This window comes from Equus quagga, chromosome 3 (genome assembly GCF_021613505.1).
Source record: "Equus quagga isolate Etosha38 chromosome 3, UCLA_HA_Equagga_1.0, whole genome shotgun sequence".
NCBI lineage: Eukaryota > Metazoa > Chordata > Mammalia > Perissodactyla > Equidae > Equus > Equus quagga.
This window is the reverse complement of record NC_060269.1, coordinates 151,039,147-151,055,745: the sequence shown is the minus strand read 5'-3', so window position 1 is coordinate 151,055,745 and position 16,599 is coordinate 151,039,147. Positions and strand designations below refer to the sequence as shown.

General features: G+C 58.5%; 1 protein-coding gene across 1 annotated transcript in view; it reads right to left on the bottom strand.

Moving 5' to 3' along the window:
• SORCS2 (sortilin related VPS10 domain containing receptor 2) overlaps positions 1-16,598 on the bottom strand; it is a gene marked incomplete at its 5' end in the record, with an annotated part of 487,825 nt that extends 471,227 nt beyond the window's left edge. The window contains one exon of the mRNA XM_046655787.1: positions 16,245-16,598. Coding sequence (XP_046511743.1) covers positions 16,245-16,598 — 354 coding nt within the window. The remainder of the gene's footprint in view (positions 1-16,244) is intronic.
• Position 16,599: the final 1 nt, after the last annotated feature.

Below are 16,599 nucleotides of genomic sequence, written 5' to 3'. Positions count from 1 at the left end.
AGGGGTGCAATGCAGCGGGGGCCGCAGGCCAGGGGTGCGATGCAGCGGGGGCCGCAGGCCAGGGGTGCGATGCAGCGGGGGCCGCAGGCCAGGGGCCTCCTCCACCCGTGAGCATGTGGATGTGGACTTGGCCCCGCACAGAGCCGAGCAGCCCAGCCGACTGGCTTCACCAGAGGGCAAACCATAAAAAGCAGAAGTGAGGGAGCTGGTCTGGCCTTGCCAGCAAGAACGGCAATGGCTCTGCCACCTTTTCCAACAGAAATCATACAGCCCCAGAAGTGACCCCCCGGGGGAGCCCAGGGCCATGGGGGGAGGGGGGCAGGCGTTCTCCCACAGGGTCACCCTCTGATGACAAAGCCAGGAGACATTCAAGGTCGCCGCTCAGCCCTCTTCCAAGTCCCCGCACTGCCTTCTGGAGGGTCCTGCCCACAACTGGCTCCCGCTCAGGCTCAGGCCGCATGGCACCAGGGCTGGGCACAGAGGTCTGGCCTGGCAATCAGAGCATTTCAGCCCTCTGGCCAAGAGGACGGGCTCAGGGTAGGCACATGACCCACAGAGGCTGCTGGGTCTCAGCTCTGGACCTCTGTTGAGAAGCCCTGGCAGGCAGTAGCCATCTTCGGCCTCCGTTTCCCATGGATTCCTGACCCGGGAGGGCTGTAGGAAAAGGACACCAACACCCCGGGAAGCAGAATCCAGACAGAGACTGAGGGACCAAGCCTGGTGCCAGCCATGCCTGAAGTCAGCACCCTAGACTTTCTGGTTCTGTGAGCCTATGATTCCAGTTTTTCACTTAAGCTGGTTGGAGTCAGGTTTCTGTGACTTGTAACCAAGAGTCCTGCTTAACACGCCCCCTCTGCACAGCATCACAGGAGCTATGGGAAAGGCAAGGAATGGGATCACGCACCCCACCCTCAAGTAACCTTCACCCAACCGGAGAGATCTGACTGACTGGCCAGAACACAGCCAGGGGACACCCAGTAGGCGCTGGGGAGAGAGGAAGACCCCAGAGGGCTGCGTGAGAGGAGCCAGCTTCCAGGAGACAAGAACCCCAGGAGGTGTCTCTCCTGGAGGCCCCTGCACTGGGCCCCGTCTTTTCTGTCCACAAGAACTCCTCCTCCCGCACTGAGGGCACGGGAGCTCCGCAACTCAGGACGCTGAGGGGCTTTACCCACACGAGCGACTGGGAACATTTTTGATAGAATTAGGCAGAAACAGACACCAGATAACATTCATTGTCTACTTGCACCACTACAAAAAAGCTGCCATTACATTTTCTTCCAGGTGGAGCGAGAAGAAAGGGGATTAAGGATTAGCTGACAGTCTCAGCCACTCACTGGCGCCCCCTCCGCCTCGTCACGCCCGCTTCCCTCTCGATGGTCGGCTGGGACAGGGACGCACCTGGCGGAGTTTCAAGTGGACGATCCATGCCTTTTAAAAGGCCCCATAACAAACGCCAGGCAAGCGACCTTCCCACCTGTGGACCCGCCCGTTCCCACGCTCGCGAGCCGCCCCCAGGCCTGGTCGTCGCCCTGCCGTTGTTCCCGCCACCTGGATGTCCTCCGTCCTCCTCTCCCTTTCCTGCCTCCACCTCCGGGAAGCTCTCCCAAATTTCTCCAGGCGGGGAGGCTCAGGGCGAAGGTTTCACCCTGCAGGAGGATGGGACCCAAAGGCGGAATTTACTGACTTAAGGAAAAGCACAGACAGGTGACTCTCTCACACAGGCGAGTGCGAGGCCTGACTCAGCCCTGCTCTAAACATTCAGACGTCCTGAGGAGCAGACGGAGCTCCCGGAAGAGCCCCGTGGGCACCAAGGTGCTGGCAGCCAGCTGACCACCACCCCCTCCGCCTCCCCAAAGCCTCCCTCTCGTAGGCTCAGGGATGACAGACATGGGGCAGCGGGCGGTGGACCCCTGGGCCCCCTTCCTGTCATAAGAGGGGCTGACGTGCAGTGGGTGCCAGGCGTGGTAACCAGCACTTGACTGGAATCCTCACCCCACAGCCACGACGGTGTGCTGGGAGGGGCACCGTGTACCCCGTCTTACAGGGGAGGACTTGACTGGGAGGGCCCAGGCAGCCGTGAGCCACAGAGCCACCATGCCAGGCCCTCCCATGTCCAGAGCAGGACGTGGGTGCCCAGCCAACAGAGGAAGTGGTGGACAAGCACGGAGGATGAGGCCAGCCTGGGCACTGGCCCTGAGCGCTGCCCGGCTGCAGCCCTACAAGCACAGCCCGAGGTCACCCTCCAGATGACACGCGAAATGCCACCCCTCCTCCAGGGACCCTCCCTGACCGCTGGGCCACACAGGCCTGGCTTCCCCCACCCCAGTTAGAGACCCCATCACCTGTGCATTCCTTCACAGCGTCCCTCCCACCTGCTGCTGCCCTGGTGTCCCTGGGTGATTGTCTGCCCCCCTCACTGGGCAGGCACCCTGTTTGGTCTGGACCACGTCACCGCTTCCACCTGGCAGAGGGTCCGGCTGGAGCAGGTTCTCAGTGACTCACTGTCAAACAAACAAATCAACTACACAAGACATCTCTCTGAACCGCCCTCTGGGGCAAATGCAAATTTGGGCCAAGACCCCATGGGTGTCAACAAAAACTCACAGACTCCCATTGAGGAGCGGGGTCATCCTGGCATTCGGCCCAGTGACTCCTGGCCTCACACAGGGAACACCAGCCTGAGGCCGATCCAAGCTCAGGGGTCAGGGCCTGCCTGTCAGCCAGGGGGAAGCCTGGCCGCCACAGTTAGGGAGCGCTGCCTCCACTTCTCCAAGCACACAGGCACCGGGGTGAGCCCGCCGAGAATGTCCCCCAGGAGGGGCACGTTTCAGCACACGTGCCGGCCACACGGCCTCCCCACTCTGACTTCCCGGCAGGTGCGTTCCAGCAGATGAGGCCCAGGGTTTCCTACAGAGAGGGGCATCTGGCCCGATGCTCAGCACAGGCTCCCAGCTCTCCCACCCCAGAGAACACCCCAGGGTGGGCCAGCTGAGCCCAGAAGGTGGGAGGGAGTCAGAGGCCTTGGAGAGGGAGGTCAGCGAGACCTGGGCGAGGGAACACACCCCTAAAGGATGGGGAGGGTGGCGGAGTGAGCAGGGGCCCCCTGAGCAGAAGCGGGCTGCCAGCACCGAGCCAAGCCTGTTACATGCAGGCGCTTTCAGTCACGGCAAGGCCAGGGGTGGTCTCATTACCGCCCTAAGAAAGAGAGAGACGAAATTCTGAGAGCTTAGCAGGTGGCCGGGGCCACACGCAGCTAGGAGGTGGCAGAGCAGAACGGACGCCCCACTGGAGGGTTGTGGGTATGAGGAGGGGTGTGAGAGTGGCATGGGGCAGGCTGGGGTCCCGGGGTTAGGCGGGGGCCGGCTGTCTGTGTTGGGGACAGATGGGGAAGATAGGGCCACCTCTACACTCTGCCCTTCCCAAGCCAGGGCAGGGGAGCCAGGAGGCCTCACACACCCAGCCGGCCTCTCAGAGCCCCTCTCAGTGCTCACAAGACCCCAGACTGGGGCAGGGCTGCAGGCTCAGCTATGGGACGAGAGAGAGGGCACTGATGAGCCCACAACAAACTCTGGGGACCTGGAGGGAGACACAGGGCGAGATCAAGCAGCCCTGGGGCCCTGCTGGGACCTAGACTGAGGCGGAAGAGGAGAGAGCCACAGCCTCTCGTCCTTAAACCAGCCGCAGCAAGTCCTGCTGGGGAGCCGCGAGGGCTCAGGGAATCATGTCTGCACGAACTCCACACGGCATGCGGGTGGCAGGCAGGCCTCTGCCCCGGTCAGGCGACAGGTGCCCAGCACATGGACAGGCAGTGCACTGGGGCTTCCTGCAGAAGGAATGTGAAGCTGGAGGACGTTGGGTCAGTGTCTGATGGCTGTGCTGACATGGCATAGCCATCCAGGGGAGCAGCCTCGGGGATGGAGGGAGCAGGGCAGGGGTCTCGTGCTAGAAGCTGGAGAGCCTTGTCCCAAGACGAGGGCTTCAGAGCATTCCTAAACGCAAATGCCCCATTCCCAGGGCCCCTGTGCTGCCCCCTCCCCGGCTGTGCCCACCACACTCCCATCGCTGGTGTCCCTGCCCATCTCCCGGAGAGGCCGAGGGCGCCGGGCAGGCCAGGCGAGCCTTCTGCTTCTCTGTGCCCAGTGTGCCTACAACGAAGCCTGGCCCACGGGGAGGGGGCGCGGGAAATGTGTCTGCAGAGGCGCGGGGAGGGGCAGAGCAGAAGACCAGCCTGCCTCCAGTCCCTCTGCCAAGCCCTGCCCTGCAGTCATTCCCCGAATCGCTCAGTGGACAGTGTCGCTGAGAGGTCATTTGGAAACGCTCTGGAAAGCAGGAATCTGGAGCAGCCTGGAGAACTGAGGGCAATTTGCTTCCTTCCCCAACATGCCACATGGACGGCCCCCAGCCCCCTCCCTTCTCCCAGCTCGGAGGTCAAGGTGACCAGCGCCCAACCCAGCCAAGTCTTCCTCCTCCCCCTCCCAGAGCAGGGAGGCGGCCAGGCAGGGAGGGGCCACCTCAGTGTCCAGGGCTCGTCCTCCCTGCTTTTTCTGTGCCAGGGAGGGCCCTGGGGACGGTTCAGGCAAGCTGCCGGAGGTGGGGTTCTGGGGAGAGAGCCCCGAAGCCCCTGTCTCGCTAGACCAGCCCCGAAAGACCGCAGGTTTGCGATTTTCTCGTGACCGCCCAGGCCTCTGCTCAGCCTCAGGCGAGACGGAAAGAAAGTCTGACTCGATCTCAAGAGGTGAGCATTCCAGGCCATTATCCACATCAGGAAACTTGTGAAAAACCAGATGTCAGCGAGAAATACTTTCTCTAAAAGTGGACTCTCGGAGCCGAACGTTTCACAAAACGCTGCTGGGCTCTGCTCCACTTTAGCAAACTATTCAGGAAATGAGGAGAAAACAGAACCACGTAAAATTCCCCTAAAGAGAGGGGGCAAGCTCCGGTCCCCACTGCCATCTCCCCGGCACGGCAGGAGCTGCCCGGCAGACCACCTCTGCGGCTGTGGGGACTGAGGCAGGGCGTCCGCCCTCCGTGCCAGGCGCCCCTGCACCCTCCCTTTGATGAGGGGGGAGGGGCAGGTGCTGGCAGCCCCTTTGGGGATCAGGAAACCGAGGCCCAGCAGGCCCAGGGCACACGCCCCAGATCAGAGCTCCCTGTGCAGCCCGGGCCCTCACACCGGCACATCAGCAGCCCTGGAGGCGCAGGGGGAACCCCGAGGGCCAGTTCACCCTCTTGGGCAGGAGTGGGCGTAAGGGGAGCCCGCAACACCATGGCCCCAGCCCCAAAACAGCACCTTTTCCACCTTTTTAAAGGGAACATGCTCATGGGACTGTGAAGAAAAGACATTCATGGACATGGAACGAAGGCGACACGGACAACGGCGGTTTGGGGGGGCTCCCTCCCAAGGGTCTCCGGGACCTGCCGGAGCCTGGTCTCTCCTCTGGGAGGCTGGCCACAGGACACGCTCAGGGGGCTTTGACGATGGACGAAGAAGCGGGCGAATCATGTCCAGAAGGACCCTTTCTCCAGACCCCGACTTCCCGGCTCTCCCCAGCTGCTCTCCCTGAAAGGTCCTCGTGTCTAAACCAGCCCAGAGTTGTCTGTCTGTGTTGAAAAGCAGACCAAACCATCTCTTGCCTTTTCTGTTTTGTTTTTTGTAAGTGAAATGAGGCTGGGGCCAGGGATGCTATTTAAAAGCCCCCACTTAATTCTGGAACTGGTGCTTTCTCACCACCGCGCGCCCTGGCTCCTGGCAAACCCACTGGGGCCGAGGGGCAGGGGCCTGGCCAGCGGGATGCATGGGGGCACCAGGGCCAGCTGCACAGCCACCACCATGAGTCAGAAGCTTCTGGACTGCTGTCCCTCTGTCTGCCTCCTCTCGGGCAGGAAGCAGATCTCGAGACTCTCCAGCGGCTCTCAGCTCTGCAGAGAAGGCATTGTGATCCTCTTTGCACAGGGGTGGGGACTAATTGCTGACCGTGACTGACAGGGGTGACCATGCTCTGGTCTTTCCCAGATTCCTCAGCAGAGAGGGAAGTGGCTGGGCCTCTGAGCTCTGACTGCCCTTCAACCCACGGTCACTTCCTATCCTACTCATTCCATAAGTTGTCAAATGTTCACTGAGCATCTACTAAGCACCAGGCACTGGGGACAGGGGAGGACAGATGGACAAACGCCCCCATCCCCTGGAATCCACACCCTTAGGGGCTTGTGAAGGCGAAGGAAGGGCAAGGGTCTGGGGGAGACAGGACGCTGGGAGCAGGGGCTGGGGGTATGGGGGGCAGGGGCGGCAGAGAATCATTCCCACGGGGTCTGTCCGTCCCTTCTCTTTCCCACGAGCCATATGCTACATCGAATTATCATCATTTCCACATGCCTGCGATTCCTTCTGCCGGCTCCTGAGGACCACAGAATTCAGGGGCCCAAGAAGCTGGATGGAAAACAATGACCTCTTTCTTTACACCAGCCCCAACTACAACTGGGCATTTCCTTCCATCATAAAGTAAGCAACAAGTCACAATGGTGTCACCAGGGCCTGGGGCTTTGTCACCGACAGGAACCACAGCTATTTCCGTGGCACGTCACAGTTGTTGCCGATCTCGAAATGTCGTTTACGCTCGTCACAACTTCAAAACTGTCACAGTTACCACGCCGGCTGCTGCCTCTCGTTGATGTCTTTCTAGAGAAATTAGTTTTCGTATTTTCACAACTTGATTGCCATAGAATTGATTTCCTTTTAACCCTATATATTTTATTCTATGTTCATTATAAAAACTACATTCTGAGAAAGTTCTATGGGCTTCTCCTGACTTGGGGTGGGAGGGAAGTGTTTGCCACAGAGAGAGCCAAGAACCCCTGTGCCAGGTTGGGGGTCTCAGAGCCTGGAAGCCCCTCTGTGTGAGTCCTGGTGGCCCGCAGTGCCTGCCCCCGAGCGAGGCAGACAGCAGCTGCCACAAATCACGGACGGAGGGCAGCTGCGGGGATCAAAATAAACACCCTGAAGCCCCACTCAACGGTCAAATGATAAATCAGAGAATAAACTTGGATGGGTTAAGTGGTATTGATGGGAATAAATTGAGAAAAACACAGGATTTTTTATTGAGTGCTTTATTTTTACGGAGTGAAAATTGAATTACTTAACAGGTCAATGAGGTGGTCAATGGGGAAAAGAGCCGCAAAGCAGGGAGGAGGCGAAAGGTGCTGGAACTTGAAATGCAAGCTGCTGACCTTAGGAAAGTGGCCGCTCCCAGATGGCACCTCCCGGAGGAGTCTGATCCCACCCCCAGCCGGACATCTGGTCCCGCAGCCCACTTCCGACTTTCCAACGTTGGCCGGTCTGGATTTCCGGGGCTCCGAGCACAGCCCCCTCTCTTGGGTCACACATGGCAGAATCCCGGGGTTATCAGAAGAAAAAACAAACCAGAGCCACTCCCACTGCACGGACTCGCTGCTGTGTCCTCTCCACCGACAGGATCCCCTTTAACGCCGTGAGTATTTCTCCTCCAAAAACACGGGGCGGGGGTTTCTTTGGGGATTGCAACCGCGCAACCAACCAGCAAGCAGGCAAAACTCGAGGCAGACACAAGAGCGATCTCTGCTGTGGTTAAAACCTCAGGCTCAATCAGAAGATTAACAGAGAATCCCCAGGCGATCCAGCAACCCCGCTCCAGGGGATGCGCCCCAAAGAACTGAAAGCAGGGGCTTGAACGACATCTGCGCACCCTGCACGTGTTCACAACTGCGTTGCTCACAACAGCCGAGAGGCAGAAGCAGCCCAGCATCCCTCGTTGCACAGATGGACCAAGAAAATGTGATGCGTCCACACATCGGAACAGTACTCGGCCTTACAAAGGAAGGACGTTCTGACACGTGCCACAACACGGACGGACTTCCAGGACATTATGCTCAGTGAAATAAGGCAGTCACAAAAAGACAGATACTGCACGACTCCACTTACATGAGGTCCGCAGAGTCATCACCTTTTTAGAAGCAGAAAGTAGGATGGCGGGGGCCAGGGGCTGGGGGAGGTGGGATGGAGAGTTGTTGTTTAATGGGGACAGTGTCCATTTGAGAAGACGAAAAAGTTCTGGAGACGGATGGTGGCGACAGCTGCACAACAAGATGAGTGTGCTTAATGCCACTGAAGTGTACACTTAAAAATGGTTAAGATGATAAATTTTATGCTATTTGCATTTTACCCCAATTAAACAATAATAATAAAGAAAAAGGAATAACAATATTTCTTGCACTAAAAAAAAAAAAGCACTCAAGAGTGAAGGAGTTCGAACCCTGTCTCTTATTAGCTGCGTGACTTCAGGCAAGTCCGCTCGACGCTGCGAACCTGACTTATCTGTAAAGTGAATATAAGATCGTACCACCTTGCGCACTGTTTCCAGGACCAAACGAGATAACGCATGGATGTGCTTGACACAGCAATGGGCACGTCAATGGGGGCTGTGATTATGAACGTTACTGTTACTAATCAGGAGCACTATGTAAATGATGAGCAGTTGTTATTATAAGATAAAATGACCCCAGAAGCAGAGGCAGCGAGGTGACCCCGCTGTCTTGTCACTGAGGCCTGAGAGATGCTATCTCTATTCCTGGCACTTCAGAAATACCAGGGCGCAGACACTCACACAGCAGTCCTTCTGAATTAAAATTGATCTGAATAGAAGCAGCCACACTCGGCCCGGCTCTTTTCTTACTTTAATTTGAACTTAATTTATCTCTGAGCATCAGGAAATGGCACCCTGCAACCCACGTGCCCTGCTGGAGTTGAGCTCAACATTGCAGGAAATTATCTGCTTTTGCGGGAAAATTACTAAGGAAAGAGAGTGCCGTTATTTTAAGATCTTCGAGCTGGTGTGAGAAGAAACTAATTAAATGATTGTAATTTTCTGTGCAAACAGTAACTGCTGCAGAGATGCAAAATGAGAAGGAACTTTTCCGCCTCAAAAGAACATCGGAGTTAAATTTTTTTTCAGTTCTCCAGTGAGAGCTCACGTTCTAGCGTCCCTATTAAAGGTTTAAAACGACAAAGGGAGCTTAATCGACATAAAGATGATGAGCACAATATGTGCTCTGTGAAGTGTCCCCAAATAGTGGGGCTTCAGCAGAAAGGGTTTTGTTGCTGTTCTCAACGGGCTGTATATCAGTCAGTCTGTCGTCGCAGCTTCACGGGGAGGCTGAGGGCAGTCACCTAAGTTTACAACCCCGCGAGCAGGTCAGGGTCGGTCTGCACCTGCGGGAACCTGCAGTGGCGAGGGGCAGGCGGTGCAGGCACCACAACCCGCCCCCCCAGCCACGAGGCAGAACCGGAGGAGCAGGGGTGGGGGTGGTGGGGCCTCTAGGAAAGTCTCCGCGTGCAAGCCAGCAGTCTCATCCGTAGGGGATGAGTTTTGTGTTTACAAAGCATTTCTTTTATGCATGGAATCCAAGCTCACACTCAGGATGAGGCTTTCGAAGGACCGCCATAGCGAAAGCAGGCTGTTTGAAGAGACCCGCACGCAGGCCGTGGATGGAGGCCTTGCCGCCCCAGCGATGAGAGCAGGGTCCCCTGGCCTTCCAAAGCAGGGTCGGGGGAGGATGGCCGGGAAGAGTGGCCGCAGCCCGGCTTCTCCCCACTCCACAAAGCACCGGTGCAAACTCAGGAGCAGGAGGGGGAGGGCGGATGGGCCGTTCGTAAGAATCTATACATAACTCACTCTTTGGAGGCTGAAAAAACACAAATGAGGAAGCCCCCAAATGGAAGGCAATTTTCCAGCTCCCCGTCGTGTTTTCCTACACGGGGAAGGGCACAGGGACCCGCGGCACGAGCCCGGCTTATTTTCTAATTGCTCCAACTCTGTACTCCCTGGCGTCATGTCGAGAGTCTCGGCCTGCCTCTCACAAATAGTAATACAATCAGAATTAAAATACTGGCCACTCTTCAGGAGGCCTGTGCACGCACAGGGCCGCGTTCGAGTCTGAAGGGGCGTGCAGAAGAATGAAGTTAATTTATGACCTCTTTAAAATACTCTCAGGAACCCTCGTGCGGCTACAAATTAAATAGCCACTTTATTAAAGTAAAAGTAGACCTGTGCCAACGTGCTCAGGAACTTTATTAACGGGGCTGTTTCTATGCCTTCTGCCAGGCTTCTTGACTGAGGGTGTGTCCTTTCTGTGCCCATGGTGCTCTGGGCTTTTCAGAACCCCGTGCCTTTCCCTAGGCGTTAATGCTCTCACCATCCCAACCCCCTCCTCAGCCCAGGTGACACCGACTCCAGTCACCCTTCAGAGCTGCTTGAACATCACCTCCTCCAGGAAGTCCTCCCTGACCTCTGGATTCACATAGCACCAAGACACTCTGTCATGAAGTCCAGTCCAGATCAAAGGTTTCACCAGGGCAGGAGCCGTGACTGATTTTGCTTGTCACTGGATCCCCAGCGCCATCACTGGCTCCCCAGACCCTCTAGACAGCAGCTGATTTGAGGGCTAATGTGAGGCCTTCATGTGGTGCCCCCAGCACAGAGAGAATGCAGAAGACCCTGGGTGCCCCTCGGCACAGGACAGGCGTCCCCCTGAGCCTGAGGCCTCCGGCTGGCACACCAGGATGTTCCCTGACTCTGCCCGCCCAGCGCACATCTCCACTCACTGTCACCTGTCCCACAGCGCAGGCTTCCCTCGCTCTCTCATCATTCTCGATCCAGCTGCCAAGCCCAGGGTCCCCGACAGGCTTGCACAGCCAGCTTCCTGCCAGCAAACATGACAGGTACTCAGCACTGGTCACCGCATCCCTTGACCTCTGTCTGCCTCTGTCCCCTCTGGGTGGCCGCTGGTGGAAGCTACCAGGACAGAGAGGTACTTCCTCTGGGTGGATGCCCCCCATCTAGACACTGACCAGTCACAGCTCAGCCACCCGAGAACCAGACCCCTCTCTCCAGGCCAGTTCCCCCCGCCACCAACATGCCGGGAGGCCCCCACGGTGTGGAATTCCAGAATATCACACGGGAAGTTCAGCAGACTTAAACACAAGAGCCCGGGGGGCTGGGGCCACCAGGCTCGCCTCCGAGAGTGGAACGGAGCTGTCATCACAAAACCACAGCCGTCAGACGCAAGACTACAAATCTGCTCCGTCGCCAGATTTGGACCGGTTCACTCAAGAACCTGAAGTGCTTTGTAAGAGGCCTCACGGTCTCCGCGCCGCCGGAGGCTGGCCGTGAGCCACGCGGGAAAGAGAGAGGCCCGCCAGGCAGGGGCGGCCACGGCCTGCCCGCCCCGCATGGAATCTTCTCTCAGACCCACTCTCCTGTCCCACTGCCCCCTCCAGGGTCCTGGTCCGGGCCTGGCCATCATCACAGCCTCCTCTCTGAGCCTCCATCTGAGGTCTCACCTCTGCAGCCCCTCACCAACCCCCCCTGCACACTGCCCCTGGGGCGCTCGCTGAAACTCAGGCCCGACCCTGATAGCATTCACTGAGCTCTTGACATGGGCCTGGCTCCCGTCTAAGCACTTTACGTGGATTATCCTACTTAACCTGCACAACCAACCTAGGAGCCTTCACTCCCCCAGTTCCAAGACACCAAGGCCAGAGCGCTGAGTCAATTTGTCCAGGATCTCAGAGCCGGCAAAGAGCAGGGCCAGGACACACACCCAGACAAGCGGGCTCCAAGGCTTAGGCGTTAATAACCACCACCCCATACTGCCACGTTGGGCTCTCCAGCCTCATGTTTGGGATCCATGAGGAGCCGACTTCAACCAGTTTTTTCCAAACTTCTTTGTTCTGATTTCTCTCCACACACAATGCAGTCACTGTCTCCTTATACGACACATATGCATTTTCAGATTCCCATCTCCCAGACTTCTCTCAAGCTGTTCCTGCCCCCTGGAATTCCTCCCCGTCTCCCATATGCTCCCCTTGCTCATTCTATAGACCCACCCTGATACCCCCTCTTCCATGCAGTCTTCCCGATTTCCGCACTGGGGCAGAGAGTGCTCACCTATCTTAGCTGTTCGTGTCCATCCTTCTCTCCCCACAGGACTACTCTGAGCTCGGGGACACAAAGGTAACTGAGACCACTTCCCTGCTGTTATGGGCTGAATTGAGCCCTCCCCCAAAAAAACCACATGTTGAAGTCCTAAGCCCAGGACCTCAGAATGTGACTGTATTCGGAGACGGGTTTTTAAAAAGGGGTTAAGGTAAGATGAGCTCACTGGGGTGAGCCCCGATTCAACATGACTAGTGTCCTCAAAGAGGAGGAAATCAGGACACAGACACAGGGAGAAGAAGACCATGTGAGGACCCAGGGAGATGACGGCCACCTACGAGCCAAGGAGAGAGGCCTCAAGAGGAAGAACCTAACGACACCTGGATCTTGGACTCCAGCCCCCAGACCTTCGAGGACATCTGTGTCTGTGTCTGCGCCCCACCCATCTCAGGCCCTGTGTTATGGGACCCCGGAAGCTCATGCACCTGCCTTCCAGGAGCCTGACATCTGCCAGGTGTCACGACTCAGTTCCCACCTTCAGCAGCTCCAGACTTCCGATGCGGAGCCTGGCTCTCTGGGTGCAAGATATGCACAAATAGCAGGTTCCTCAAGACCCCGGAGCAGAGAAGGTGGAGATCGGCTCAGAATTACCCCTGCCAACCACTCGCCTGGATATCCCCAACCTTGCAGACACAGCACAGAGCAGAGGCGGAGCGGGAGGGGTAGGGAGGGGAGGGGAGAGAGGCGATCTGCTGATGAATAGCGACAAGGCTGCCCGGTGGAAGCTCACGGTCAAGTCCACTAAGGCATCAAAGCTGAAGTTCAAGCGCTGTGGGGGGGAGGAGCACAGGTGAGCTGTGCTTAAAATAAGCATAATAAACCGCAACTTGCCACCAACGGTAAAATTGGGGCTGGGCACACCGCAGTCCCATTGGGGTCACTTGAAACCGCGACCCCGGAAGCAGAGCCCAGCACTCTGTGCTATTGATCCCCTTCAGATCACACCCCTGCTTCTGAGCGCGGCTCGGAAGGCGCAGAACCCGCTCTGGATCCATCAAAGGTGACGCCAGTTGGTTTCAGTGAAACATTAATTTCGCACCTAACAATTTGTTTCTACAGCGAAATGGCAGACAGAAAGGCAGTGTTTGAACTTCCTAGGAGGCCCCTTCCACATCTCCCCGGGAGCGGGAAGAAATCAAGCCTCGGAGGGAAGATGCACAGATGTTCCCAGGGCTGCGGCCACACGGGCTTGTCTTGGAACCCGCCTGAATCCCACGATTCCTTTCTGCGGATGCCTAAAATACCATTCAAAAAAGTCTATCCCTCTCATCCAATGCTTTTTTTAATTTTGAAAACACCTGACGGGGTAAGGCAAACGCTTTCTCTGCTCACGTTGACCACATCTGCAGAGCGAAGTTTCTTGGGTTTCTCTACCTGGGCAGATGAAATGAAATAAAAATTTTAAAAGACTCCACTCAGCAAATTGGCCTCAAGTGAGTTTCTTTCTGGTTGTAGCTTTCAAAGACGGTGCTTTCAAGCGAAGGTGAAACCAAGTGCAGAATCCTGGCTAAAATCTTTGGCCCTGTGGCTGCCAGCTGAGAACAGAGGGAGCAAAGCGCATTTCTAAGACACTTGGTGTGCCGAGACACAGTGCCACCCATGCGTCGAGCACTGAGAAATAACTGTTAGAAAAAGGTTTTACTGAGCGCCCGGTTCCAGCTTTCACTCCTCTTGAGTTTCCCCAGGCAAGGTGAAACTCCTGAAGCATCACCCGCTTCCCAAGCCCAAGGACGCTCTGTGTCTCCAGGGAGAACTCCAGCCTCCCTCAACTTCCCATTCCAGAGAATAGTGGGGGGGGGGGGGGGGGGAGTAGGAGTGGGAAGGGATTTAAGCCAAGTGCCTGGGTCAGCACTCCTATGCTGTCTGCCTTCCCTTCACCCCACAGACGCTGACCCTCACTAACAGTAATGAGGTCCTTCTGGCTCCACCTCCTAAGTGTCTGCTAGGTGCCAGGCCACGCCCTGGTTCCCACAAGTCATCTCTGCCCTCCCATCTCCCCGTGGCCAGAGGAGAGAGGCACCTCCCAAAGTTCCGCTCCAGTTCTGGACTTCCTACCCCCGCTAAAGAGAGGCCAGCACCCCTCCCATGCCCCACTCCCAAGTCCCCTCTCCTAGCATTCACCTGCCAGCAGTCAGGATACAAGCCCAGCCAGTCGCTCAACCCAGCCACCGCCTCCAAGGAGCAAAGCCAGGTGGACTCCTCTGACAGACCCCCCAGGGCCCCAGCCCTGCTGGCCCATGCTCCCGGCTCACTCCCTCCAAGGAAGCTGAGCTCAGAATGAGGCCAGTGGGTGGGGTGTCCGGGAGTCCTGAAGACGCTGGCCCCACCTCGGAGGCTGGTCCCACCTCTCAGTGTCTCTCTCTCCCTTTTTTCACCCCTACCTCCCCTCATGAAGCTAAAATGACAAAGGGACTGGAGTAAGCTGCTGGATCAACACCCTCAGTAGGTGGAGGTGGGGTGGGGGCTTGGTTTAGATATTCTGGCTCCACAAAATTGATTTTCAGCGCTTGTTCCTTGAGTTACGGGTTCCTGGGTTTCAGGCCCTGAGTTACAGCTGCAGTTATAAGCTATGGGACACACTTTGCTCAGGAGGATGGGGGGGGGGGACTGAAGCACTGGGCCCAGCTGCACCTCTGGGGTCTGACCCCTCTCTCAAGATGCAGACGGGGATGGCCCCCAGTGCTCTCCTAGGGAGGGGCTCCTTGCTGCCTTCTGTAAAGCACCCCCTCTGTGCCCCGACTGCCCAGGGAGTCAGCTCCATCCCTGGCCCCCCGCCCCGGGCTCTAGTGTGACTGGAGATGGCAGAAATGACCAGAGACCTGAGGCTTGGTATCTGCACCCCAGCAGCCCCCAGCTGGTTGGGGAGGGGGCCGGCAGGGCAGTGGGCTCTGGACAAATCACGCCCATCCAGTGCCCACCCTACCCTGACATGTCCATCCGCCATCTCTCCCTTCTCCAGAAGACTCCCCCACCTCAGAGGACCCCAGCAGGGCTAGACAGTGTCACCCAGCCCCAGGTACACCCCTTTTCTGGCTAGGGAAGTGCTGGATGCCCGCCCCTCCTCTCCCAATGGATGCAGGGGCTCCGGCCCTCCGCTGCTTCCTCAGGACTTTGGGGAGCAGTGGTCAAGGAGAACAGCCAGGGGTCAGCCATTGCACAGGGAGCAGACACTGATGGAAGGGAGGGAGGGCAGATTCCCATCTCTTTTCCCAACACAGCCCGTCCCCACACGCACACACAGCTGTCACCTCCCTACAGCACTCCCCCTCCTGAAACTGGAGATGACCCGCCTAGGGCTGCCTGGAGGTGACCCCAGCATGACCACCGGTCATCTGATCAGGCGGGGGGCGGGGGGAGGGAGGGAAGCGAGGCTGAGGCACCCCCCAGGGGAAGAATATGAGGGTATCCCCATGCCCCTGGGATGGACCACCGAAAAGGATGGAGCGGGATCTCGGAGGGGTAGGAACCACAGCGCTGGTGGAAGGAGGCGCCGGAGGACCCGAAAAGAAGTGGCCTTGCGGGGCAGCGGGGAGTCGGGGTCGAGCTCCCAGCTGGAACGAGGCCAAAGTCGCGGGGAAGGAGGCGGGAGGGCAGGGAGTTCGCCGCTCGCGGGTCCGGAGCGCGGCGTGGCGCCCAACTCAGTGAATACGCAGATCCCGGCGCATCCAGGTGCGCCAGGCGGCGGCACCTCAAGATAGGCGCCGGTCACCCTAGGAGAATCCGGGGAGAGGGGTGGCTCCAGAATCAGACGCGGACCTGCCACGAGCTGGGTCCGGGGCAGACCAGGGTGGAAGGGGTCCTGGAGCCAAACTCCCAAGCTGAGCGGACCGGGTGGAGTCTGAAGGCGATCAAGGCGCAACACCGAGTTGGGGGTGATCCTAAAGGGCCTGGAGGCGCCCGAAAGTGGCCAGGGTTCCAAAGCCTCTGGAGATCCCCCAACCCGTAACCTGGGATCTGGAGGCCAGTGGGGGCGCCCCTGAGGTGGCTCAGGGTCCCGGAAATCGGTGGGAATGTCCTCCGATGTGAGGCGGTGCGCTCACATATCCAGGGACCTCTCCCCAAGTAAACGGTGGTCAGAGGCCAGCAGGGGCGCCGCCGAGATGACTCGCGTCCCCAAGTGGCCGAGAACGCTCGGGGTGACCCCGGAGAGGTCCAGAAGTGGGGGGGCTCCCAGGAGTCCGGGCCAGGGGCCGCGGGGGGCGCGCGGAGGTCACTTACGCTGCTGTTCTCGCCCGTCCAGTGCACCATCGCCTGGTTGTGCGTCGCGTCCCCCTTGAGCACGAACGACGTGCTGATGAGCGAGACCTGCGCCCGCGAAGCCGCTCCGGCCACCGGCGCCGCCCGCGCCCAGCGCCTCTGGCCCGCGGCAGGGGCGCCGTTCTCGCCGGGACCGGGAGCGGGACCGGGAGCCGGAGCGCCGGGCTCCGCGCCGCGCGCCTGTCCGTCTTCGCCGCGGCCGGGCAGCGCGCGCCCCGCGGGCGGACTCGGCATCGCCCGGACCAGCCGGACGCGGGGACCCAGGCGCCCGGGCTCGGGGGAGCGCCCCGCCGCCCCGCAGGCGGCCAGCAGCAGC